We start from the raw sequence: 23,520 nt of genomic DNA, 5'->3' as shown, positions 1-23,520 counted from the left end.
TTAGTGCAATATTGTCATTATTTATGTGATCAAGGTTAATTACGATAGTTGAGAAACAAAAGTCATAATCTTCAAAATTTTGTTCATGTAATGGGATGATAACTTTTACAATTAGTTATTCAATCACTAGTTTCATTTGAAGTAAATTTTCGTGAAATACTTAGTTTTGTATTAAATAAATTTTTGGCTGCAAAATGAAAGTAAAAAACTTTGCTAACTTTTAGATATTAAGTTTCACTTTTGTAGAATTTGCTCAAAGTCTAAATCTACTTTTTAAATTCAATTTTTTGGCAATTCTGGAGATTCAGAATTATGAGAGATCTTCATAAATTGATCTGCAAGGTAGCTGCTCTTAATTTTTTCAAATCATCATTATTAGCATAGCTTAAGTGGTTCGAATATTTGAGTTCGTTCAAACAACTGGAGTTTGGGGTCTTTAGAAATACGAATACTCAATCAGTTTATGCCAGTAGTAATTCACTAAACTTATTGGATTGCTACTACTAATGCAAGCGTTTATTTGTTAGTACTTTCTCCTTACTTTGATTTGATAGATTTTTTATTAAAATTTTAATTTTTTTTTTTTTTCTTTCATATTTTATTAATTGTAATGTTTTGAGACTAAAATTTTAAATGTGGACGCGAATTATAATGGTTGCAAATTAATGTTTTTGTTAATAGAGTTCTTACATAAAGAATATTATAAAATCCACTACATTTTATTTAATTTTTTTATTCACGTCAGAACAATTATTGATTGTAACTATTAATAAACTTAGGATCATTCTTGAAAATTGTAACATCATTTTCTTGCTGCGTACTGAAGTTTATCTTGAAGTCTCGGATCTTAGCAAATTTGAAACACTCAGTTCAATTAATTTATGCACTAGATGCTCGGACTATTTTTAAAGAAGTGTATTTCTTACTTCCTCAGGACTTGGATTCGAATTTGTCTGTTTGTATTATATAAAATAGACCTGAATAAGATCTAGAAAGAATTTATTTATCAAGTCCGTGCTCGACCTAACTTTACTGGAGTTCCACCACAGAGCTCTAACTTTTCTTCTGGCCAGCTCGTGAAGTTCGTACAATAAAAATGTATTTTTTCCGCATAAAGACAAATTTTTATTTTTTTCTCATTTTCATTTAAAAAAAAATTAATATTATTAAAATTTAAAGAATAATTTTTTTTTTATAAATTATAACTTTTTATATTTCCAACAATTGAGTTTATCTTTTCATTTCAGAAGAATAAATTCTACCACAACAATATAATAAAAGTTAATCATGTCTGGACCCCCTCCAGTATTTCGGGCTACATATTCGAATGTATGTTCTTAAATTTTAGTTTAAAAATAATTTGAATCAAATTTTGGAAGTAATTTAGCTCCGAATTGAATTTATTGTTCCTGACGCGTCGTTATAATTTAGACAGCACCAAAGTTTGATTGAATATTTAAAACGAATAAATACTAACAAATAACTTTACCAAATAGACTGATGTGTATGAATGTGATATGAATGAGTCTCCCATAATGAGACGTTGTAAAGATGATTGGGTTAATGCTACACAAATTTTGAAATGTTGTAATTTTCCTAAAGCAAAGAGAACAAAAATCTTGGAAAAGGGAGTTCAACAAAGTAAACATGAAAAAGTTCAAGGAGGATTCGGAAGATTTCAAGGTACCTGGATACCTCTAGATGATGCTCGTAGATTAGCTGCCACTTATGGAGTAACAAAAGAATTAGCACCAGTATTATTTTTAGATTTTACTGATCCAAACTTAATTATACCGATGAAAGTAAAACCACCTCCAAAAGATAGTTCATCAACAATTAAAAGAAAATATGTGAAGAAACCAAAATTACCTGGTGATACTCCAAGAAAATACAAGACGGGTAAAAAAGCAGCACTTCAAGCTGCGGAAGAAGCAGCTGCAAAAGATTCACATTCAAGTCAACTACAAGATTCATTTTCATCTCAAGATTCAACAATGGTCAATAGCAGACAAAATTCATATAATGGACAACAATTTCCTCAAATGTACAATATGAGTCAAAATATGGTATCACAATCTCAAGACATAGACCAATCATATAATCAAAATAATATACCAATTAATGGAAATAATCTACCCTATGCTAATAATTTTCAAAATCAACAATTACTACAAAGGATGCAACAACAACAACAAAGTCAACAATTACCACTACAACAACAGCAACAACAACAAGCTCAACAAGTACCACTTCAACATACTTTTCCACACCCTAATCAATTAAAACAATTCCCAATTCCAAACCAATTACAACAACAAATTTTTCAGCATGGAAAACTACTGTCGTCACAATCCTCCAATGATACCAATTGGTCTATTAATCAGGACCAAAAAGACAGTGATACCTCCATTAATTCAAATCAAGACGATAGAAAAGCCTTTGATAATAGTCAATATGGACAACAAGATTCAAGTCCTTCAGATGAAAATACTTATGCAGCTCAACTTTTGAGATTTTTTAGTGAAGATAATGCGGAAATCCCATATTTTGTTCAATTTCCACCAAATGATTTCAATATAAATGAACCAATTGATGATGAAGGTCACACTCCATTACATTGGGCAGCTTCAATTGGTAATTATGAAATGATTCATGTATTAATAAGTAAAGGTGCTAATCCATTAGTAGTGAATAATTTTGGATTAAATCCATTATCAAAATTGATTTCTTTCAATAACTGTTATGAATTAAGAAATTTTGATAAAGTTTTGAATGACTTGGAATTATGTTTAATAAATACAGACATTAATGGAAGGACGCCGTTACACTATTTATGTCAATTTGCAAAAGCTAAATCTAAATTTGAAAGTCTCAAAGTTTACCTAAATACTATTTTGAATAAATTAACAAGTTTGTCTAACAAAAATCCGACAAAACTGGTAGACTTAATGAAAAATGTGTTGAACCATCAAGATGTTCGAGGTGATACTTGTTTGCATATAGCTATTAAATCAGGATGTATTAGTTTTGTTAAGACTTTATTAAAGTATGGGGCTAGAGATGATGTAGAAAATATCAATAGAGAATCAGCAAGAGGATTAATTGTACAATATAATTTAATACCAAATTATGCACAAATAGATGCTGCTCAAACAGCTTTCCAACAACAAATAAGTATGAGATTTCAAAATATTCCTCAACAAACACAACAACTACAACAACATCAATTGCTTCAACAACTACCTCAACAACCTCAACCGCCACAACAGCAACCACAACAACATCAGTTACAACAACCTATCTCAGAAATTTTGTCCAATGGTTCCATGAATTTAGAAGGTCTTGCTACTCCAATACAACCACCTCATATTAGTAGAATGGAAACTCCAGATACTCAAAGAACCACAGTGCAGGACGATGATATGGAAGAAGAAGAGGATATTGCAAGAGTTGATAGCAAGCATCTTGACGCACTAAATGATGATAAAGAAAATATATTTATGGATAAACTGTATGATAATATTTCAACACCAATTCATAGAAATTTTACATCCAATGGTCATCAACCTTTAGCAGTTATTTCAGAAGTTGAAGGCTCAACAACCCCTGGAATTAATAATAATTTGCAAACCTTTTCTGAGGCCATGCAAGATAAATCATCACCACATCAAAAACAAATGGTGGTACCAAACAAACATAACAACTCAAAAATATTGAAAAAAATAAATCCACCTAATTTGAATGAGGACGGTAAAATTATTGAAGAAAACCCAAACAAATCAACTTTACCATTTCAAGATTTGTCATCAATTATTTCCAACATGATAAATTCTTATTCAGAGTCATACTCCGAAGAGTCAACCAAATTAGATAAAGACATTGAGAAAATGAAGAGGTCAATAACAGCAAAACAAATTGAGACTCAAAATTCAATTAAACGTATTGTAAATTTATTTCAAAGTTCAGGAATTGAGGAAATTGATATTAAGTCAGTTGACCAAGCACAAAAAATTGTAAACAATTACGTCGAGGTTTGTCAACAACAAATAAATGAGAAAGAAGCCCAGTTGATTAATATAAATCAAAAGAGTCAAAGATCTCAACTAACAAATTTAATTGAAGAAGAAGAAATGAAAATGATGGAAAATGAACAACAAAATCAATCAGAAGAAGATGAAGATGAATTGATTAATGAAACAAAATTTGATTACGCTTTAGAATTAACAAATCTACAAATTAAAAGACAAAAATTAATTAAAGACATTACTAAAAGAACTAAAAAATATGGAATTGATGAGAAGATGTATAAATATAGAAAACTATTGAGTTTAAGTTGTGGAATTAGGGTTGAGGATATTGACAGTTTAATTGACGGTATTGCTGAATCATTAAATGATGGTTCCAATTTGTAACATTTACTTTTATAGAAACAATTATAATAAAGGCTGTAATTTTTTCGGGCAAACTTACTTGAAAACTTTAGCTCTTTAGCTCTATTTCTTCTTGACTTTTGTTGATATTGTTATCCATAAATTTCTGGAGTTTCAAACTTAGCTATATTTTCTGTCAATTCATTAAATAGCTTAAATACTTTATCCACATTTTCTTCATCATTAAACAAACTTTTACTTTTACTTTTATTAGTGTCTTCACTTATCCCATTTTCAACTTTTAAACTACTCAAAATCCAAGTCTCTTTTATATTCCTCGAAATACTTAGTAAATCTTGACATAATCTTATAATTTGATTTGCATTATTTTCAATAGCTAAGGATTCAATTGATAATAATTCTTTTGGTTTGGTGTCGTTTTTAAGATTTTCAAAAATATCTTGGAATTTCGTTAGAAGTTGTTCTATTATTTGATCTATTTTTTGTAGTAGTGTTATTGATTTTGGCTGCATTATTTAATATTTGGTATGATTGTAATTGTAGCTTTTGAATGTTTATGATTTTTAAATCTCGTATATAATGTAAAGATTTGAAAAATGCGCGTTTTACATACACTTCCACTACAAATATAAAATATAAAATTCAACTAAGTATTAATCAATGAATATTTACATGTTTATTAAACCATTAAGTAGTTATATAAAAAATCTAATTATTCTCCAAATCAATTTTATGAAAAATGCAAAAAATTTATAAATATTAACAATAACCCATACTAATTTTAATAAAATAACAATTATATTTTCCAATACCAAATACAAAATTTTATAATTTGAAGCATCACTCAAAATATCCTTTTTCAAATTATTTGAATTTTTAAATAATGAATTTTCCAAATAATCTAATCTTTCGTTACATTTTCTTAAATCTAATGATAATGATGCATTTATTTCTGAAATTGATCGATCACTTGTACTTAATAAAGTATCTATTTTCATTGAATATTGTTCATTAACCATGTGTAAAATCGATTGAGTTTCATCTAAAAAACCCAGGTATAATTCTTCATAAGCAGGTAAATTTTCATCATTTATACTTGTCATTAAATTTAATAATTCATATATAGAATTTGAAGTTATATTATTTATTTTATTCTGAACTAAATTTAAGTAGTTTGGATATATAGATAATAAATATTGTGTACGACTTGAACAAGATTCTATAAAATACACCAAGTACTTAAATAATTGTGCTAATTCCTGTTCATGTCTATCTATTATTTCGTTAGGACTTGCTTTATCACTTGAGCTTGATTTTCCTCCAGTGCCTGCACTTAACTCAAGAAATGAATCGTCTGTGTTACTTCTTTCTTTATGTGATGGTTGGAATTCGACATCTTGAATACTTTGATTGTGTTGATGTTGAAATGGTGGGAAAATATTCAGATTAGGTTCTGGAGATGTTGGTTCTATTCGAATCGTAGGTGGTATTAATTGTTGTTCGGCTTCAGTTTGTTCAACATTGTAGCCATTATTGGTTGAACCATTACTTCTTGAATTATTTTGTGGGGTTGGAGATGCTAATGTGTCGTCTTGATCATAAGTATTATTTTCCTCAAGTGGTTCATTGAATTGATTTAAAACGTTGGAGGAAGATGAAGAATTACCTTGATAAAATTTTTTAACTTTTGATTTTATTCTTTTCCTAGGAGATTTGGACTTTGAGATTTTACCAAGTTGTGCATCACTTTCTGGACTTGTACTTACTTCTAATAAATTTTGATCCTTGTCGGTTGACAATTTTTCTTTCTTCTCTTCATCAGACAGTTCGAATAATCTATCATGTATTCTTCTTCTAAAGTTATGTTTTTTCCTTTTTCGAGAATGATGCAGATTTTCATGATAATGACCATCTTCTTCATCTGTTCTGAACCAATAATCCCCATTAGGGTCTTTTAATTCATCCCAATGATTTACTCTCCATCTAGAATCTCCAATATACTCATTTAATTCAATTGCCCACTGCATTCTCCATTCTCTTTTGTGTTGATGATGAGCATGTGGATGATGATGCCCTGGTTGATTATGTCGACTGAAAACATTACAAGCTAAAGGTAGTGTTTTCATTAATAATGGTTTCGGGTATTCATTATATTTCGCTCTGATTTTTCTATTTCTTAAAATTTGTAATGGATTGTATACTCCTTCAACACCAGGATGTTCATTATCGTGGCCATTTATTTTATCCCATTCATGTAGTCTTTCAATGTAAAGATATTTTACACCCAACATTGTTTTAACTTTTTCTGCTCTAACAAATGTATTTCTTGTGATTTTGGTAGTATCATTGTTATTGGAACTTGCTTTTAAATTTGACTCAGGGTCAATAACATTACAATCTGCTTTTAAAATATTTCTTGTATCTAGTAGTAATGAAGCTAATTGACCTGCTTTTTTGATGTCATCCTTTGATAGTTGATCGGATGATGAAGAGTCGGATTTTATTAAAGTTTCACCATTTGATATAAGTTGATTTAATGAATGATCCAATGAATCAGAATTAAGATCTTTTAATTCAATATCAGATAATTTGCTACTACTTTTATTTCTCTTGTGATTTTTGGTTGCGTTTGAATTTGAGTCATTTATTTTTATAGATCTGGGAGAAGTTTTAATTATAGTTGGTGGTGACAATGAAGTTGAATTTGAATTATTGACTTCTGATACTTCTCTACTTTTAGGTTTATTGTTAAGTTTATTACCATTTTTCAAATTTGGTTCAATATTTGATAGTCGTAATTGAGCTAATGGTGAATTTTTTGTTCTATCTAAATCTGATAAGTCCTTTGACCTTCGTGACATGTGAGTCTAACCTTCAAGATAGGTTTAATTGACTTGATTCTGACTCTTCAAGTTATTATTGAATTTATGGATTATTGAAGTTATATAAAGTGTATAAAAAAACGTTGTAAATTTATAATAATTTAAATTTAAAAATAGAAATTAAAGATTATTACACAAATTTGAAGAAAATTAGATGCGGCTTTATACTAATTATTATTTTTTGATTTTAGCTTTGTATTATTAAGGAATACTTCATATTTGAGAATTATTTATTCTTTCATATATCCACAGAAGAGTATTTCAATTTCTTTCATGAGTAGTCTTGTGATTGGATTAGTTGTAATGTAAAAATCAATTTCATGAGATCAACTCATAAAACTAAACATTAACTTTTAATGCACACAGCCCAAAAAATGACTACTAACCTTTCGTATTGACATTACAATACCGGTTGTTACTTATAGTGTCTTTGCATTTGTAGTTTGAACTTATTATAAGTGAGTAGTTAATTGTCACTTTACCCACCTAAAAAAGAAAGTTATTTAATTTTTGATTTGGATACTTAACGTTCCATTTATATTTCATACTTGGCGGTATTCGTATTTCCATGAAGGTTCAAATTTCGCGCGCTTTTTCAAGATTTAAAGTTTGACACTTTTATTCAATGTTTGAAATTTGTTTCATGTTTTTGATAGTATTAACAAATTAAGATAGAAAAATCAAGTGAACTTATCTCAAAAATAGTTTACAAAATTCAATCATTTCAAAAATGTCTATTCAATTCGTTAAATCGACTAAAGATTTTGATGATTATTTGAACCAAAATAAATATTTAATGGCGAATTTTACAGCTGAAAGTTGGTGTGGACCTTGTCGACAAATAAAGCCATTAATAGATCAAGCTTATTCAAAATTTCCAAATGTTGAGATTATTAGAGTAGACTTAGATTCACACAAGGATTTAGCAAGAAAATATACAGTTACTGCTGTACCAACATTTATATTTTTTGAATCAGGAAAGGAGAAATCAAGAGTCAAAGGTGCCAATGTTGATGAATTAATGACTACTTTATCATCATTTAATCAGCAAGCTCAAGGAGAAACAAGAAAAGGAAATGGATCAACTGCTGAATCTGCATCTTCAGTCACAATTAATTCAGAAGAATTAAAAGAAATTAAAGAGTTGATACCAAAAGGATTTGATATTTTAAATTCACATATAGATTATGGATCATTTGAAGCACTTAATGCTAAAAGTCTATATGAGAATTCCGAAATTAAAGATGTTTTAAAACTTGATAAAAAATCAGGAAGTTCAATTATATCAGATTCAGATTCTCAAATATTATTACTGATTACATTTTTAAATATATCTAAAATCTATTCAATTTTAATTAAATTGAATAAAAATATCTCAAAAGATAAAATAACAATAGATGAAGAAGATTTAGAAGAAATTCAACAACCTAATTTAATAAAAATATGGCCAAATACTCAAAATATATTATCATTTGAAGATGCTTCATCTGATTTAAAAGCTCCTCATATTGAAAAATTAACCACAGAACCAGACTCACAATGGATTGAATTAAAATTAAAATATGTAAAATTTCAAAATGTTCAAAATTTAACAATTTTTATTGATGGTGATGATGAAGATTATCATACAATCGTTGAAAAAATTATAATAATAGGATTAAATGGTGAATCCAAAGAACAAAAAAGTTTAGCATCGTTAGAACAAGAAGAATAGAGAACTTATACGTACTATTTATTGTTGAAGTCAATATTATATTGAAATGTAGAAATATGAGCCGAATAGTAGAACGTCAAGCGGTCGAACCGGTAGCACTAATTACACGTAATTCAATTCAAGTCGTACGAAAAAATATCTCTAATTTGTAATTTATTCAAGCTATATTTTTCAAACTATACTTAGGCAAATAAGTAAAAATTTCTGTATAATTTGTATTAATAATAATAATACGGTATACGGTGTTTAAAAGAAGATATTAAAGTCCGATTGTTTGTATCGATCTTTCATTTTGAATAATTTACACAACCTTTGATAAATTCTCTCTTTTTCTTTTTCCACTTAATTAGTTTGGATTATTATTTTATTATTATTAACTAATTTTTCAATACTACAATATTTTGTACAATAAAGCAATATTTTTTTTTATCAATTCATTGGTTTTAACATATTTAGATTTACTTATTCTATTATTATTATATCCATTTCAATTATTAGCATTGTATTTTAAATTTCTTTTATATTGATTCATTTAATAATTAGATTCAATTTTTTTCAAGTCAATCATTTAATTTTATAGAGATTTTATTTCACCTTCATCAAACAGTTTCTAACCATATTATCACCGTGGACCCCGTGTTGCCACTTTATAAATCAAGCATAAACCATGAGTACAATTTATCCAATGAGAAGGGAAATACTAAGAGGATATAATAAATCGGTATATCAGCGAATATTAACAAGAAATTTTACAAAATTAGCATTATCAGGTAAAGTAAGGTTTCCATTACAACCAGAATTACATGGAAATTTAAATAAAAATACGGTAAATTATCAATTAATAAATTCAATAAGATTTCAATCAACAGTCACTCCTCCTCCTCCTACTCAAGACAAAAAACAAACTCAAGGTGCAGAAGATTTAAAAAAGACACTTAAAAAGGATAATTTTAGTGGAAAAGATTCTCCATTAGAAACTCAAGCTCTTGAAAAATTAGAGAATTCACCAGCTAACCAACTTGTAAATAAAGATGAAAAAGAAACAAAACCAAAACCACCTCTTTGGGATAGATTTAAACATGAAGTACAACATTATTGGGCAGGTACAAAATTATTAGGTTATGAAGTTAAAGTTTCCACAAAATTATTAGTGAAATTAATGGCAGGATATGGATTAAGTAGAAGAGAGTCAAATCAATTACAAAGAACTATAGTAGATGTTGTTAGATTAGTTCCATTTTTAATGTTTTTGATTATCCCATTTGCAGAATTATTATTACCAGTTGCATTAAAATTATTCCCAAATTTATTACCATCAACTTATGAATCAAAAACTGATCGTCAAAAGAAAAAAGCAAAATTAAAGAAAACCAGAAATGCAGCAAGTGAATATATAAAACAAACAATGGAACAATCAGGATTAAAATTATCTAAAAAAATTACTGATGCAGAAAGAGAAAATTTCGTACAATTTTTCCATGCAATTTCAATTGGTAAAAATCCAACTAGAGATCAATTAATTCAAGTTGCAAGATTATTTAAAAATGATCAAGTATTGGATAATTTAAGTCGACATCAATTAGTCGCAATGTGTAAATATATGTCATTAAGACCTTTTGGAACAGATTCTATTTTGAGATATCAAATTAGACATAGACTTTTAACAATAATTAAAGATGATAAAGCTATAGATTATGAAGGAGTTGATTCATTAACTATTCCAGAATTACAAATTGCTTGTTCTCAAAGAGGTATTAAAACAAGTGATGTTTCACCAGGTAGATTAAGAGAAGATTTAGAAACTTGGTTAGATTTAAGATTAAGGCAAAAAATTCCATCTACATTATTAATTTTAAGTAGTGCTTATACTTATGGTGATAAAGACCATGGTGCAGAGACTTATTATGATGCTTTATTAGCTGTCTTATCATCTATTCCTGATGAAGTTTATAATGTTGCTAAATTAGAATTGTCAGATGATTCCAAATTGAAATTAGATATATTGAAAGAACAAGATGAAATGATTGAAGAAGAAAATGAAAGAGAAAAAGATACTGTTAACAAAGTTAAGGATGACATCAACTTAGACGAATATGAAGACACTGCTAGTGGAGGTGTTAAATATGAACAAGATCCAGAAGAAAAAGAATTGGAAAAGGGATTAGAAAAGGGAGAAGAAGAAATCAAAGAAGAACATAAGTCGAGTGAAGATGATGGTAAAAAGGAAGTTCATAATAAAGAAGTAGAAGATCCAATGTCTAAAGTCAGATCTGAAATAGCTAAAGATGAAGAAAATATAAAGCATCAAGATGAAAAAATAAAGAAAGATAAAGCAACTTAAGTACTCACATTATTGACTTGTAAAAAAAATTAAATTAAAAAAATCTATCCAATAGAATTTATATAGTTATAAATCCATATGTATTTATATTATTTTTTGAGTAGTAGAATTTCATTGCAGTAACTTTTATATAAGTCTCTTACACTAAAACAAATCAATCTTGAATTTAATTTTTCCCAGTTGATCCAAATCCCCCATCACCACGATCAGTACTAGTTAAAGCAGCCAAACTAATTTCTTCAATTTCAGCATTAACAATTCTTTCCAATACTAATTGAGCAATTCTATCACCTTGTTTAATTTCAAAATCCTTTTTAGAATGATTAAATAAAACAATTTTAACTTCACCTCTATAATCAGCATCAATAACTCCTGCACCAGTTGAAATACCATGTTTAACAGCTAATCCAGATCTTGGTGCTACTCTTCCATATGTTCCTATTGGGACTATAATTGAAATATCTGTACTTACTAATCCTTGACCTTGAGCTGGTATTATTGCTTCTTCTGATGAATATAAATCATAACCTGCTGCTAATATTGAACCTTTTGTTGGTATTTTACCTTTTTCTGATCTTAAATATACTTTTAAATTATCTGTTGCTTCTAATTTTTGTTTTTTATTTGCTTCTGTAGTCATATCTATCGTTTGGGATGGTTTATTATATGGTTGTCAGAATTGAAAAATAGATTCAGTATATATATATATTTTTTTAGTCCATCAAACTATATAAAAACAACGCGTAAAAATTGTGTAGACGCGTACCAACTCCAGTAAGATATTTGAAACAGACTTGAAACCAGTCATAACCTATACAGAAGTATGTAGTGCTTAGATAAAATCAAAGAACAGCGAGTCGTAATATTTGGGTATCTAATAATCTCAATTATTTTTTGTATGAGTAGCTATGGTGCATTGCAACTTCTGTAATTCTCTAATGCAGGAATTTACTCTAATTCGACCATCATATAGTCTAATACATATTTTCCACTTGATACTCAAAAAGACCAAGGTTTGCGGCCGATCACTTGGAGCATAGGTCAAAAATTCAGTATCATTAGAGTCACGACTGGTAGATTATTGTTTGGCCCAAACTTAAACGCAGGCCCCTTCACAGAGATCAAGAATCTATTCCAAATGGTCATCAACCCAGTACTTCATTTCGTATGGATTATGATATTTAACTACTATCAAACTCTATTTTTGAATTAAATACATTATAAAGCCGTACAACTAAAGCACACAAAATTCCATCGTCATTCTCTATCAAGCTATCATCCACTTGACCACTAGTCTGTGAGTTAGTTGCATATCTTATAAGGTAAGCTTCTTGTTCTTCTATCCTTCTCCCACTAAATAATGCACTTTGATAAAATATACTTTGAAATAAAATTAATTGAATGAATAAGATAATTAAATCTACCAACACTATCTGTAGTAAACCTAATTGTAAAACTTTATACCAGAAAGGGTCGGATTTGTCTAGGACCGGAGTTTCTTCACCAAAGAAAGAAACAAACCACCATGTTCCATATTGTAAACTTGTTAATTTTTCTTCATTGACTAATGATACAACCCAAGTGCAAATAAATAAAATATGATATAATATAACAAATATAGTCTTCAAATAAAGCATATAACAAAATTTAGGTAATTTCTGCCTCAACAACTGAATCCTATCTTCATGATTATTTTCATTTTCAAAAATTGTATCTAAAAATGATTGAGTATTTGAAGTTATTAATTGTGGATTTAATCCAATTAATGGTATAAGATGTAAAATAAATGGAATTAAACAAGCTAAATGACAGTATTTCGAGAATTGATAAAATATTAAAAAATAACATATTGATGATAAGTTTATTAGAAGTTCATGTTGATATTTAGTTTTCTTGTGAATTATATTACTTGAATAGAATTTTTGTTGTAGTTCTTGTTGTAGATTTTGATTCACTACTTCTGTTGTCACTGATTTATTCCGAGATAGTACATTGGGTAATCGTGAGTTGTTTATGTTGAATGATCCAGGCATAGTATAAGATGCCATGATAGCATGAGAAGTTTAGCCTTTTTTTTATAGTATTTAAATTGAGTTCTAAATAAGTGCTTTTTGCATTCGTTTTTGTTACAGTTTTTTTTTTTTTGGTCACTTTATTTATGATAAGGCAATCACTATCATCTTGCCAACTAATCTTTTTGACGCAGTGTAAGATTAGTAAAAACGAAAGTACGTTTGAAGTAGAGAGTAGGAGAAAGTTCAATTTGCAAGTAATACTAGTAAAGATAGAATAAATAAAAAGTACAATTTTTATCCCATATTTTTCTTACTTTTTATTATTATTTTTATTTAATGAACCTAAGCGAAAAGTGAACCAATATCAGCAGGCATTTCTGTGATTTGAGTTGAGTAGAATTTTTCAATTTCTCTCATCATGCTAACATCTTTATCAGTAACAAAGTTAATGGCGACACCTTTTCTACCGAAACGACCACCTCTACCAATTCTATGAATATAGTTTTCTTTGTTGGCTGGTAAATCGTAGTTAATAACTAATGAAACTTGTTGAACATCAATACCTCTAGCTAATAAATCGGTGGCAATTAAAATTCTTGATGATCCTGATCTGAATTCTTTCATAATAGTGTCTCTTTCTGATTGTGGTAAATCAGCATGGATAGCTGAAACAGTGAAATTTTGTTCTCTTAATTTGTTGGTTAAAAATTCAACTTTTTGTCTAGTGTTACAGAAAATAACAGCTTGAGTAACTGAAATTGAATCATATAAATCACATAAACAATCAAATTTATATTCTTCTAATTCAACGTTAATGAAAAATTGTTTAATACCTTCTAAAGTTAATTCATCTTTTTTAACTAAGATTCTAACTGGGTTATTCATGAATTTGGTGGTGACTTCCAAAACATCTTGTGGCATAGTAGCTGATAATAATACAACTTGAGTAGTTTCTGGTAATAATCTGAAAATATTGTAAATTTGTTCTTTAAATCCTGATGATAACATTTCATCGGCTTCATCTAAAATGAACATTTTAACTTTATCGGTTCTGAAATATCTTCTTTCAATCATATCGAAAACTCTACCTGGAGTACCAACAACAATTTGGACACCTGATTTAAAAGCTTCAATATCATCACTCATTGAAGTACCACCAATTGATGCATGGACAGTTACTTTTAAGTATAAACCAATTGAAGTAATAACATTTTTAATTTGTAAAGCTAATTCTCTTGTTGGTGCTAAAATTAAAGCTTGAGTTGATTTTTCATTTTCATCAATTCTTTGTAAAGTTGAAATGGTGAAAGTAGCGGTTTTACCGGTACCTGATTGAGCTTGAGCTAAAACATCTCTACCTTCAGTAATTGGTAAGATAGCTCTTTGTTGAATGGCTGATGGAGTTTCGTAACCGTAACCAAAAATACCTCTAACGATATTTGGTTTTAAATTTAAATCGTCGAATTTATAAACGACATTATCGTAGTTTGATTCAATTAAACCTGAATCAATTTCAGTGATACCTTCTGATGCCATATTTTTGAATATGTATTGGATGAAGAAAGAGGAAAGGGTAAAATTTTACAAAGTGAAAAATTGTATTATCGACTAAGCAGACGAAAAAAAAAAAAAAATATTTTAATGATGATTTGGTATGATTTACACTACTAACATTTTAATATTATAAAAATGAACCTGATTTTTGCAACCATATTTATCAACAATGATCTCACATCAATAAATGATTGATTAAATGGATGACTACAGTTGGTTTCGAAGTGCAGCCAGTGCTGCGTTATTAGTGCAAGAATTTTGGTCACGAAAGGTTCAGGGTCAGCAGTTACATAGACACATGACCATTAAAAGCATTAGTTAATGACAATTTAAGCTTTTGCCATCTTCAAAAATATAGAGGAGGTCATCAACATTTCTTATGTCTAACTTACATACTGAAAGTTGAAATTTATTATGAGTAATCTCATGCTTATTTCGTCTGTTGTAGTTAGCCTCCTTGATCAGGGGTACGAATATTTTACTCAATCATCCTCCATATATTATTGTAATATATGCATTAGCCTTAAACATTCTTAGGTACAACTAGAACTACAATTATTCATATTGATTTACCGTATAATTATTTTGTACATTAATTTATATAAACATTAAAAACCCCAAAAAAGAAGAAAAATATTTATCTAGAATAAGACCAAACATTTTTTAATAAACCATCTTGTTGAGCTAATCTGTTTAATGAATCATCAGCTTCACCTCTACCTCTAACGTAACCACTTAAACAATAACTGATGTTTTCACCAGCAATAGCTCTACCTTCTTCATCAACTTTAGCAATTGAGATTTGTACTGAAGCATGATCTTTAGCTTTAATGATTCTGTTGGTAGCAGAACATTTTCTTGGGACGTATAATTCAACCTAAAAGATATAATTGTTAGTATTCTTTTATTCGATGAACTTAATTGGAGAGCCTTGAATTTGATCAAGTCCGTAAAGTCAATATTCATCAGTAGTTGGATTTCATGGACAACTTCTATTTCTTGCAGTTTTTCGTTCCTTGACTAGTTCCTTCCGTATTGTGGTTCCAACTATCGCTCATGTATATTGAATGTAATTCTACAATGAAATTGGTGATCTAAGCTGAAATATGGAATCAATATTTACGTGGAATATGACTAAACTGTTCGAAAAATTTCTGATCCTTCCTCAGAACATTGTTGTAGTCTTAAATTACTCTTATTTTCGAATATGGTGATAGGTTCTATTTCTTATATGATATGATATCTATTTAAATATTCATGACATATGATGACTTTACTTTGAATCCATTACTGGCTTGAATAAATTGACGTTTACTTCCCCACAACTTGCTCCTCTTGGTTTATTAATCTAAACATACTAATTGACCTTTATCGTTTTCCATTTTGGTATATTTATTTAATGATGTTGGTTGGTGTATATATTGTAATTTTCACTCTTTTTGATTAATATTTTTTCAGTCTAACTAAAAAAAATTGTTAGTAATTTCTTTGCACATACATCAAATTATTACACAAAAATGTATTTTGGCGATAGGGTTTTAACCCTAAGCAGTGTTTCAGAATTGAAACAGAAATTAATTAAGTTGCAAAATATAAATACAATTACAATCTCGAAGTTCTAAGGCTATGTATTAAATAAATCTATACATATTCTCAATTTGCTTCTTCGTTCTCTTTCAAGCTTAATACAGCTACTGACTCAATATGATGAGTTTGAGGGAAAAAATCAAATCCTTTAATACTTTCAACCATATATTTATAACCATTAGTAGTATGATTTAAAAACCATTCAACATCTCTTGCTTGAGAATGTACATTACAAGAAACATAAACTATTTTAGCAGGATTATATGAACTTAGTTGGTTTAAAAATACATCATCACAACCTTTTCTTGGTGGATCTAATATTACTGATGTTTGTTGTGATGGTGTATCTATATCTTTAAAAATTTCTTCTGCTTTACCAACTATAAATTTTGCATTTTTAATGTTATTTAGGTTTGCATTGTGACGTGCAAAATTTACTGAATCTGCACTTACTTCAACTCCAATAACTTTTGAAACATTTTCTGAACATGTGATTGAAAATAAACCTGATCCACAATATGCATCAACTAGATAATTGTTGGTCCCTTGTAGTAAATTTTCTTTAACGTATGATGTTACTAATGGTAATATTGAATTATTATTTTGAAAAAATTCACCTGCTGAAAACTCAAATCTGTATCCACCTATTATTTCTTGAACAACTTGTCTTGAATTCGTTACGCAAGTTTTGACAATAGTTTCATCTTGTTCTGCAATTTCAATATTTGAAATTTTATCATTTATATCTTTTGATGCTTCATCTAATTCAAAATTTTCCGTCTTTATCTTCGTGTTCTCTCTTAGTAATATTGTTGCTCCTTTCTTGTAATTTTTGTAAGTTTTATCTAGTCTAATACGTTCGTTTTTCAATCCTATATTTACAATTTCTGTTCCAATTTTACACTCTTCAATATCCATTATAGCTCCACTTGGTCCAAAATCAGTATTTTTTCTCCAAGTGGGTCTACCTTTTGAACCAAATCCAAAATTAGGTCTTTCTTCTAAATCAGCACCAGTTTTCTTGGTCGGTATGTTAAAATGTGGAGTTAATTTAGTTCTATAATTATATTGTAATGGTGAACCTTGACATTTTGAAACTTCTGGTAATAAGCCTAATTCAGTTAATTTTGGAGCAAAATGTTTATATGCATTTATAATCGTTGTTCTTTTTATATTAAGTTGTTCTTCGTATGATATATCTTGAAACTGACATCCTGAACATTTACCAAAATATCTACATTGAATTAATGAATCGTTTCGAATATTTGAATTACTTTCAATTGATAATAAATCTGATTCTGCGTATAATGGATGAGTTTTGAAAATCTTTATTGTGACTATATCTCCTGGGATTCCAAATGGTACAAGAACAACTTGATATTTTTTATCCAGTTCAATATGAGGTATAAGTGCTATACCTTCACCATTTGATAAAAATTGTAATATTTTAACATTTTCAACTATTCTATGATATTTTTCCTCAATTAATTTATCATTTAAAATTCCAGTTAGATCATTTTTTATGTCATCTAATGAGATATTGTGTTCTTGACATAAATGTTTAATTTCAAAATCCAATACACCTAATGGACTTGTTTGATCTGTTGGTTTTGGTCTATATCTTTTTAATTTTGATTTTTTGGATTTCTTAAACTTGTCTTGATTTGAATTATTATTTAATTCTTTATTTGTTCCATTTTCTTCTATTGGAGGACTCGATGGTCTTTTCTTTTCTTCAAATTCTGTAGTCATTACTTAATTCAAAGATTTCCAGTCTTATAATTCATCTCATCTTTTGAGTTTTCGTAAATAAATTATTTTCAAAACAAAATAAAAATATCTAGCACAAAACCAAAACTTTTCAAAACACAAAATCAATTCCTTAGTAATGAAATCTTTTGATAAATTTATTGGTTGCAAATTAAAAGCTAATTAAAATAACAGATACAGTTAAAAACTTATTATTAATACATTGAAGCTAAATAAACTAACTAAGACTAAGAATAAAAAACGAATTGAAAAGTAAAAACAAATACAAACAACAATAATCAACATCTTGATTCTCAATAGCTATTCAAAATTGACAAGACCAAAAATTTCAACATCTCTAAGTTCAACTTTATGCATCAGTAGCAGGATTATTAAATTTATCAGGCATATTTGAACTTAACCAAGATAATGGTCTTTTTTTCAAAGATCCATTTTTATCATAACTTCTATAATTTTCTAATTCATTAATAACATCTTCTTCACTATAACCTTTTTTAGTACCAATTTCAATTGCTTCATAAATTTTTTTCCTACGTAAAAAAGTTCTTGATTCAGTTTCATTTCTCCATTTAGTTCCATATTTTGATTCTAAAGACTTTAAAGGAGGTTTATCATTAACTCCATAAGCGTATTCTTTCCATATATCACTAAGAGCTTTTAAACTTCTTTCTAATTTATATTGAGGTACATCATTTGTACTTATGGAAGATTTTAAATCCGGTGATAATTTTCTCTTTTTAAAATTTTTGTTTATACCATTTGAAAGTGCTTGATCAGATAAATTATTTTGATTACTAGAAGAAGAATTTGTAGTTGGTTGAGTAGTTGCACTTGTACCTGTTTGAGTTTGCTGTTCTAAATCATCAATACTTTGTTCAATATCATTATCATCAAATGAAAAAGTTGAAGCTGAAGGTTGTGGAGGCATAGGTCTTGTATGAGATGGTTGTTGTCTCAAAGCTGAAGTCATCATTCCACTACTTTCTCTTGATAATAAAAATTGTAATGATTGATCATGGGGCGCTAAATTATTTGACTTATCCTCACTTAATAAAGGAGGCATAGGTAACATATATGAATTTGAATAATTTGAATTTTGATTATTTTGTTGAGATATTATTGGTAATCTTTGTGTTTGATGTTGATTTTGTAAATGATGTTGTTGTTGTTGATGTTGATGATTTTGTTGATGTTGGTGTTGAGCATTATTATTATTTTGTTGAGATGATTTAAAATTTTTCAGTCTTTTCTGTTGTTGTTGTTGATTATTGTTGGGTATTTGTGGTTGATTGATCGGAGATGTTATATGACCATTTAAATTTGAACCTCTTGATGAAAATCCTAATTCAAAAACATATGGAGACGTTGCAGTTGAGCCTGGAGCTGGTGATCTTAAACCTAAATTTTTTCTTGTCAAGTCGACTTCATCATCAAAAGAAGTTCCATTCTGGGTATGTGATTGATTATTTTGTAGTTGCTGATGATTCCTGCTGTCATCTTCTACACTGTTAGTGGAAATTTGATGTTGATTTTGTAAATGTGAGCTTTGTCCTTGCTGTTGCTGTGCTTGTTGACTTGGAGGATTTTGCAGTTGTTGTTGTGGTTGCGAAACTTGAGGTCGTTGTTGTTGAGATTGTTGTGTTTGCTGTGATGGTTGTTGGCCCAGTTGTTGAGCTTGTTGTTGCGGCTGAAGTGAATTTGGATTCAAATTTTGTCCACTACTATTAATTTCTTCAATTTCTTTATTTAATTTATTTAAATGTTTTGTAAAAATTTCAAAAGTTTTAAATTGATTATTTAAATTTGAATTTGAAAACATATTGTTAACATTTGATGAACTTGAATTATTCAGAGAATTATTTTGTAAAGTAAACATAAATTGTTGATGTAAATTTAGAAGATTTCTTTTAATTTCTTCAATTGAATCAGACATAAAATTCATCTTCATTATTATTTGATTATTAATTGTATTTTGTTGTTGTAATTGACTAATTAATTGATATAAATCATTTATAGTATGTTGTTGTCCTTGTTGTTGATTATTTGATGGATCATTTGTTTGATTATTTCCACTATTCGACTGTCGACTACTACTTCCCCTAATATGTTGATTACTTATATGTCCATTTGTTTGATCTCCATGATTTGAATTATTTGCAACATTATTTAATACATTATTATTATTTGAGTTATTAGTATTATTATTATTATTATTATTACCATTAAGATGATTTAATTGATTATTATTTTGACCTCCACTTGATGATGAAGATGTTGAGTTTGAATGATTATTATAATATAGTGTCTGACCCGATTGTGAATTATTGAATGTATCGTTCATGATACTTGATTGAATTAAAAAAAGAAAATTATCAAATATATCAATAAATTGTAGTGGTAAATAATAAGCCAAAAATTTGTGAATAAATAAATAAAATTTCACGGAACTTCTTGATTGACTAAATGATATTCTTTAATATATCATTTACTTTATTACTTGTACAACTTTGTTAAATTTAAATTGAATAATTAATTAAAATGAGCAATAACGATTGTGATGGAATTTATGAATATAATATTTGATAAATTATATAAATAATAATATTATTATTATTGAAATAATCTCTGAAAAATTATTAAGTTTGAATAATAATCGATTGAAGATTAAAATTTAATAACTAATTTATTAAGATTATGAATTATTTGTAACTATTAGATTTATTAAATGAGAAATATTGTAATTTAAAAGTCAACTTTAAAAATATATATCTTTACAATTTGATTTAAAATTAAATAGAATTGAAATTATATTAGATATTTTTAATTTTGTACTTTTTTTTAATTTTAAACTTCTTTTAAGATTTTTCAATTAAAATTAAAATAGTACTTAAGATAATATTAAGCTGTACAAGTATTAAATCACGTGTTAGATAACATATTGATAGGAGACCAAATATCAAGGATTTACAACAAAGTGCTTTACTTACAGTCATAGATAGTATGTATTAATACCTAGTCAAAATTATGAAGATTGGTTACTTTTTTAGATTAGAGTATACAATAGGAAAAAAATGGGTTCTCAATGAATTCAAATTGTACTGAAATTTATTAAAAATTAAGCCATGTTACGTCTTAAATGAAATTCGAATTATTCCATTATTCTTTCAATTCAATCAATAATTGTCTTTTGACTTTCGGTTATTAGGTCAAAATAGATTCTTACAAAGAGATTTAACTTTAGTAAAGTAAAAATTAAACTGTATTATATTTGTAAATAATTTGAAACAAAATAAAATCCCCAAATTGCAGTAAATGCAACACCAGCATAAACAATTAATCTACCAATAATTTCAACATCATAACGATATTTAAAAACTCCACTTTTAAAATTATATTTATCTGGATCAACATTATTACTTAAATCATTTTTTCTATTATAATCAATCATTTCATAATAATCTATATCACTACTTGGTCCAATATTATCTAATTTTTGACGATCTGATACTCCTTTAATAAAATTATTTATATTACCAATTTGTGATACATCATTTGATATTGATGTTGATCTAATATTTCTAGTAGTTTGATTTGTAAAAGCTGTTGATATATAATTTTTTCTTGGTAAATAAACTCCAACAAATTTATAAATTGGTGGTAGTATTGTGAAAATTATTGGTTTTGAAATTGTTTTCCAAATTACAACTAAGGTAACCCCTATAATGAATCTTAACCCAAGTATTATCAATCCAGATTCCACATTGAATGGCACACGATAATAATCACCATAATTATCTATATTATAAAAATATTTTGTAGAACGAGCAATTAAATGACTGAAATCTAATCCCATTAGTACACCAACAAACGCTACTGAATCATCAAAACAAGGACAATCATCAACTGGTTCTGAATATATATGAATTAAAAATAAAAATACACTTGTTATTGCAATAATCCCGAAAGTCATTCCATGACCTAGTATTAAATCATCCCACCATTCACCTAAATAATGTCTAAATAAAAACACCAATACACCAACTGATGAACCAACTAAAATATCTAAAAATCCATGCATTCCACAATATAGTCTACCAAAAATTAATGATATATAATATATTGAAAGTCCAATAATCAATGAATAATAAGTTGTTGAATTAAAAGCATCTTTAATATTAATAATACTTGTTAATACAACTAAAGTAACAGCAGTAGCATTAGCAGAATGAGATGAAGGAAATCCATATTCCTGAGTTGTATAACTTGACATTGTAATTCTATGTAAAGGAGGAGATCTTGGTCTTGGTAAACAAAAATAATCTTTTAAAAACCCAGTAAAATATATTCCTAATCCCAATACATGAACTAAATCTCTTGCTAATTTACTACCACCAAACCAATTTGCTGGTGGTAACATTAATACATAAAATGTATGACTTGCTAAATTTGCAGTCCATGCAAAATAAAAATCAAAAATTGGATTTCTTAATAAAGTTTGTAAATTAAAAAGTAAATCTGTTTCATATCTAATTAATGGTAATAATAATGATCTTAATTTATATCGTATTGGTGATAATTTTTTTTTGTAATGATCATCTTGTTTATTTCCTGCATCTCCTGAATGATCTTCTTGTTTTGATATTATATTTGTCTCGTTGTCTTTAGTATTGGGTTTAGTTGATTTCTCTTGTCTATATTTAACTTCTGTCTCCAAATTCAGCAATTGATGCATTTTTAGACTGTATGGTTAAGATATTGGGTTTGGACGGTGGGCAAATAAATTTGTTTAGTAATTGAGGTCTCTAGTTTAAACTTAATTGATTTGATAATTGAAGCCTGCTTTTAAAATGATATTTCAATGGTTTGTATACTTCTTTATTATATCTTTTTTCTATATTAAGTTTGATGGACCTAAAAAAAAAATTATGTCTGTTATTAAAAAGGGGAAAAAAAAATTGTTATTGTTTATCTATTGAAATTTTTCAAAACATTATTATTCTGAAACAATGTACAAGACAAAAATATAACTCAAAACTTTACACCGAAAATTGATTATTAATATATGTGGATATCCTCTCTGAACCACGAAGGGAAAGTCTATGTTAAATGCTACCGTCGAACAAATATGTAAGAATAAGATTAATCTAGGTTGTCACTTGTTTAAACGCGTTTCGGATATAAATTCAAATTTTGTATATGTACATTTTTTTTGAACTTTTTGCAACTAATCTCAAAAAGATCTGAGGATGAATTTATGTTAATAAAT

At 27.8% G+C, this 23,520-nt stretch overlaps 12 protein-coding genes across 12 annotated transcripts; 3 read left to right on the top strand and 9 right to left on the bottom strand. All coding sequences in view use genetic code 12, as the record gives it.

The window, feature by feature from the left end:
* Positions 1-1,287: 1,287 nt before the first annotated feature.
* On the top strand, positions 1,288-4,412 carry SWI4 (SBF complex DNA-binding subunit; the record flags this gene model as incomplete). The annotated part of the gene is made up of 2 exons (XM_051761630.1): positions 1,288-1,329; positions 1,497-4,412. The coding sequence occupies 2 exons, from the start codon at positions 1,288-1,290 to the stop codon at positions 4,410-4,412; spliced, it is 2,958 nt and encodes a 985-aa protein (XP_051621675.1).
* Positions 4,413-4,522: 110 nt separating this feature from the next.
* Positions 4,523-4,903, bottom strand: MED22 (Med22p; the record flags this gene model as incomplete). Its single annotated transcript, XM_051761629.1, has 1 exon — positions 4,523-4,903. One exon carries the CDS (start codon positions 4,901-4,903, stop codon positions 4,523-4,525), a length of 381 nt encoding a protein of 126 aa, XP_051621674.1.
* A 183-nt stretch (positions 4,904-5,086) lies between these two features.
* Positions 5,087-7,252, bottom strand: KGF54_001277 (uncharacterized protein; the record flags this gene model as incomplete). Its single annotated transcript, XM_051761628.1, has 1 exon — positions 5,087-7,252. One exon carries the CDS (start codon positions 7,250-7,252, stop codon positions 5,087-5,089), a length of 2,166 nt encoding a protein of 721 aa, XP_051621673.1.
* Positions 7,253-8,003: 751 nt separating this feature from the next.
* On the top strand, positions 8,004-8,987 carry KGF54_001276 (uncharacterized protein; the record flags this gene model as incomplete). Its single annotated transcript, XM_051761627.1, has 1 exon — positions 8,004-8,987. One exon carries the CDS (start codon positions 8,004-8,006, stop codon positions 8,985-8,987), a length of 984 nt encoding a protein of 327 aa, XP_051621672.1.
* A 667-nt stretch (positions 8,988-9,654) lies between these two features.
* Positions 9,655-11,328, top strand: MRS7 (Mrs7p; the record flags this gene model as incomplete). The annotated part of the gene is made up of 1 exon (XM_051761626.1): positions 9,655-11,328. One exon carries the CDS (start codon positions 9,655-9,657, stop codon positions 11,326-11,328), a length of 1,674 nt encoding a protein of 557 aa, XP_051621671.1.
* A 166-nt stretch (positions 11,329-11,494) lies between these two features.
* DUT1 (bifunctional dITP/dUTP diphosphatase) lies at positions 11,495-11,968 on the bottom strand (the record flags this gene model as incomplete). The annotated part of the gene is made up of 1 exon (XM_051761625.1): positions 11,495-11,968. The coding sequence occupies one exon, from the start codon at positions 11,966-11,968 to the stop codon at positions 11,495-11,497; it is 474 nt and encodes a 157-aa protein (XP_051621670.1).
* Positions 11,969-12,509: 541 nt separating this feature from the next.
* On the bottom strand, positions 12,510-13,361 carry KGF54_001273 (uncharacterized protein; the record flags this gene model as incomplete). The annotated part of the gene is made up of 1 exon (XM_051761624.1): positions 12,510-13,361. One exon carries the CDS (start codon positions 13,359-13,361, stop codon positions 12,510-12,512), a length of 852 nt encoding a protein of 283 aa, XP_051621669.1.
* Positions 13,362-13,685: 324 nt separating this feature from the next.
* TIF (translation initiation factor eIF4A) lies at positions 13,686-14,879 on the bottom strand (the record flags this gene model as incomplete). Its single annotated transcript, XM_051761623.1, has 1 exon — positions 13,686-14,879. The coding sequence occupies one exon, from the start codon at positions 14,877-14,879 to the stop codon at positions 13,686-13,688; it is 1,194 nt and encodes a 397-aa protein (XP_051621668.1).
* Positions 14,880-15,534: 655 nt separating this feature from the next.
* RPS21B (40S ribosomal protein eS21) lies at positions 15,535-16,279 on the bottom strand (the record flags this gene model as incomplete). Its single annotated transcript, XM_051761622.1, has 2 exons — positions 15,535-15,774; positions 16,256-16,279. 2 exons carry the CDS (start codon positions 16,277-16,279, stop codon positions 15,535-15,537), a joined length of 264 nt encoding a protein of 87 aa, XP_051621667.1.
* A 271-nt stretch (positions 16,280-16,550) lies between these two features.
* Positions 16,551-18,236, bottom strand: TRM2 (Trm2p; the record flags this gene model as incomplete). Its single annotated transcript, XM_051761621.1, has 1 exon — positions 16,551-18,236. One exon carries the CDS (start codon positions 18,234-18,236, stop codon positions 16,551-16,553), a length of 1,686 nt encoding a protein of 561 aa, XP_051621666.1.
* Positions 18,237-18,603: 367 nt separating this feature from the next.
* Positions 18,604-20,595, bottom strand: KGF54_001269 (uncharacterized protein; the record flags this gene model as incomplete). Its single annotated transcript, XM_051761619.1, has 1 exon — positions 18,604-20,595. One exon carries the CDS (start codon positions 20,593-20,595, stop codon positions 18,604-18,606), a length of 1,992 nt encoding a protein of 663 aa, XP_051621665.1.
* A 921-nt stretch (positions 20,596-21,516) lies between these two features.
* Positions 21,517-22,986, bottom strand: KGF54_001268 (sphinganine kinase; the record flags this gene model as incomplete). The annotated part of the gene is made up of 1 exon (XM_051761618.1): positions 21,517-22,986. One exon carries the CDS (start codon positions 22,984-22,986, stop codon positions 21,517-21,519), a length of 1,470 nt encoding a protein of 489 aa, XP_051621664.1.
* Between the last annotated feature and the right edge of the window lie 534 nt (positions 22,987-23,520).

The sequence above is a fragment of the Candida jiufengensis genome (assembly GCF_024610255.1).
Source record: "Candida jiufengensis strain CBS 10846 chromosome Unknown scaffold6, whole genome shotgun sequence".
Classification (NCBI taxonomy): Eukaryota; Fungi; Ascomycota; class Pichiomycetes; order Serinales; family Debaryomycetaceae; genus Lodderomyces; species Lodderomyces jiufengensis.
Note: the sequence above shows the minus strand (reverse complement) of the source record. Positions and strands in the feature narration are given on the sequence as shown.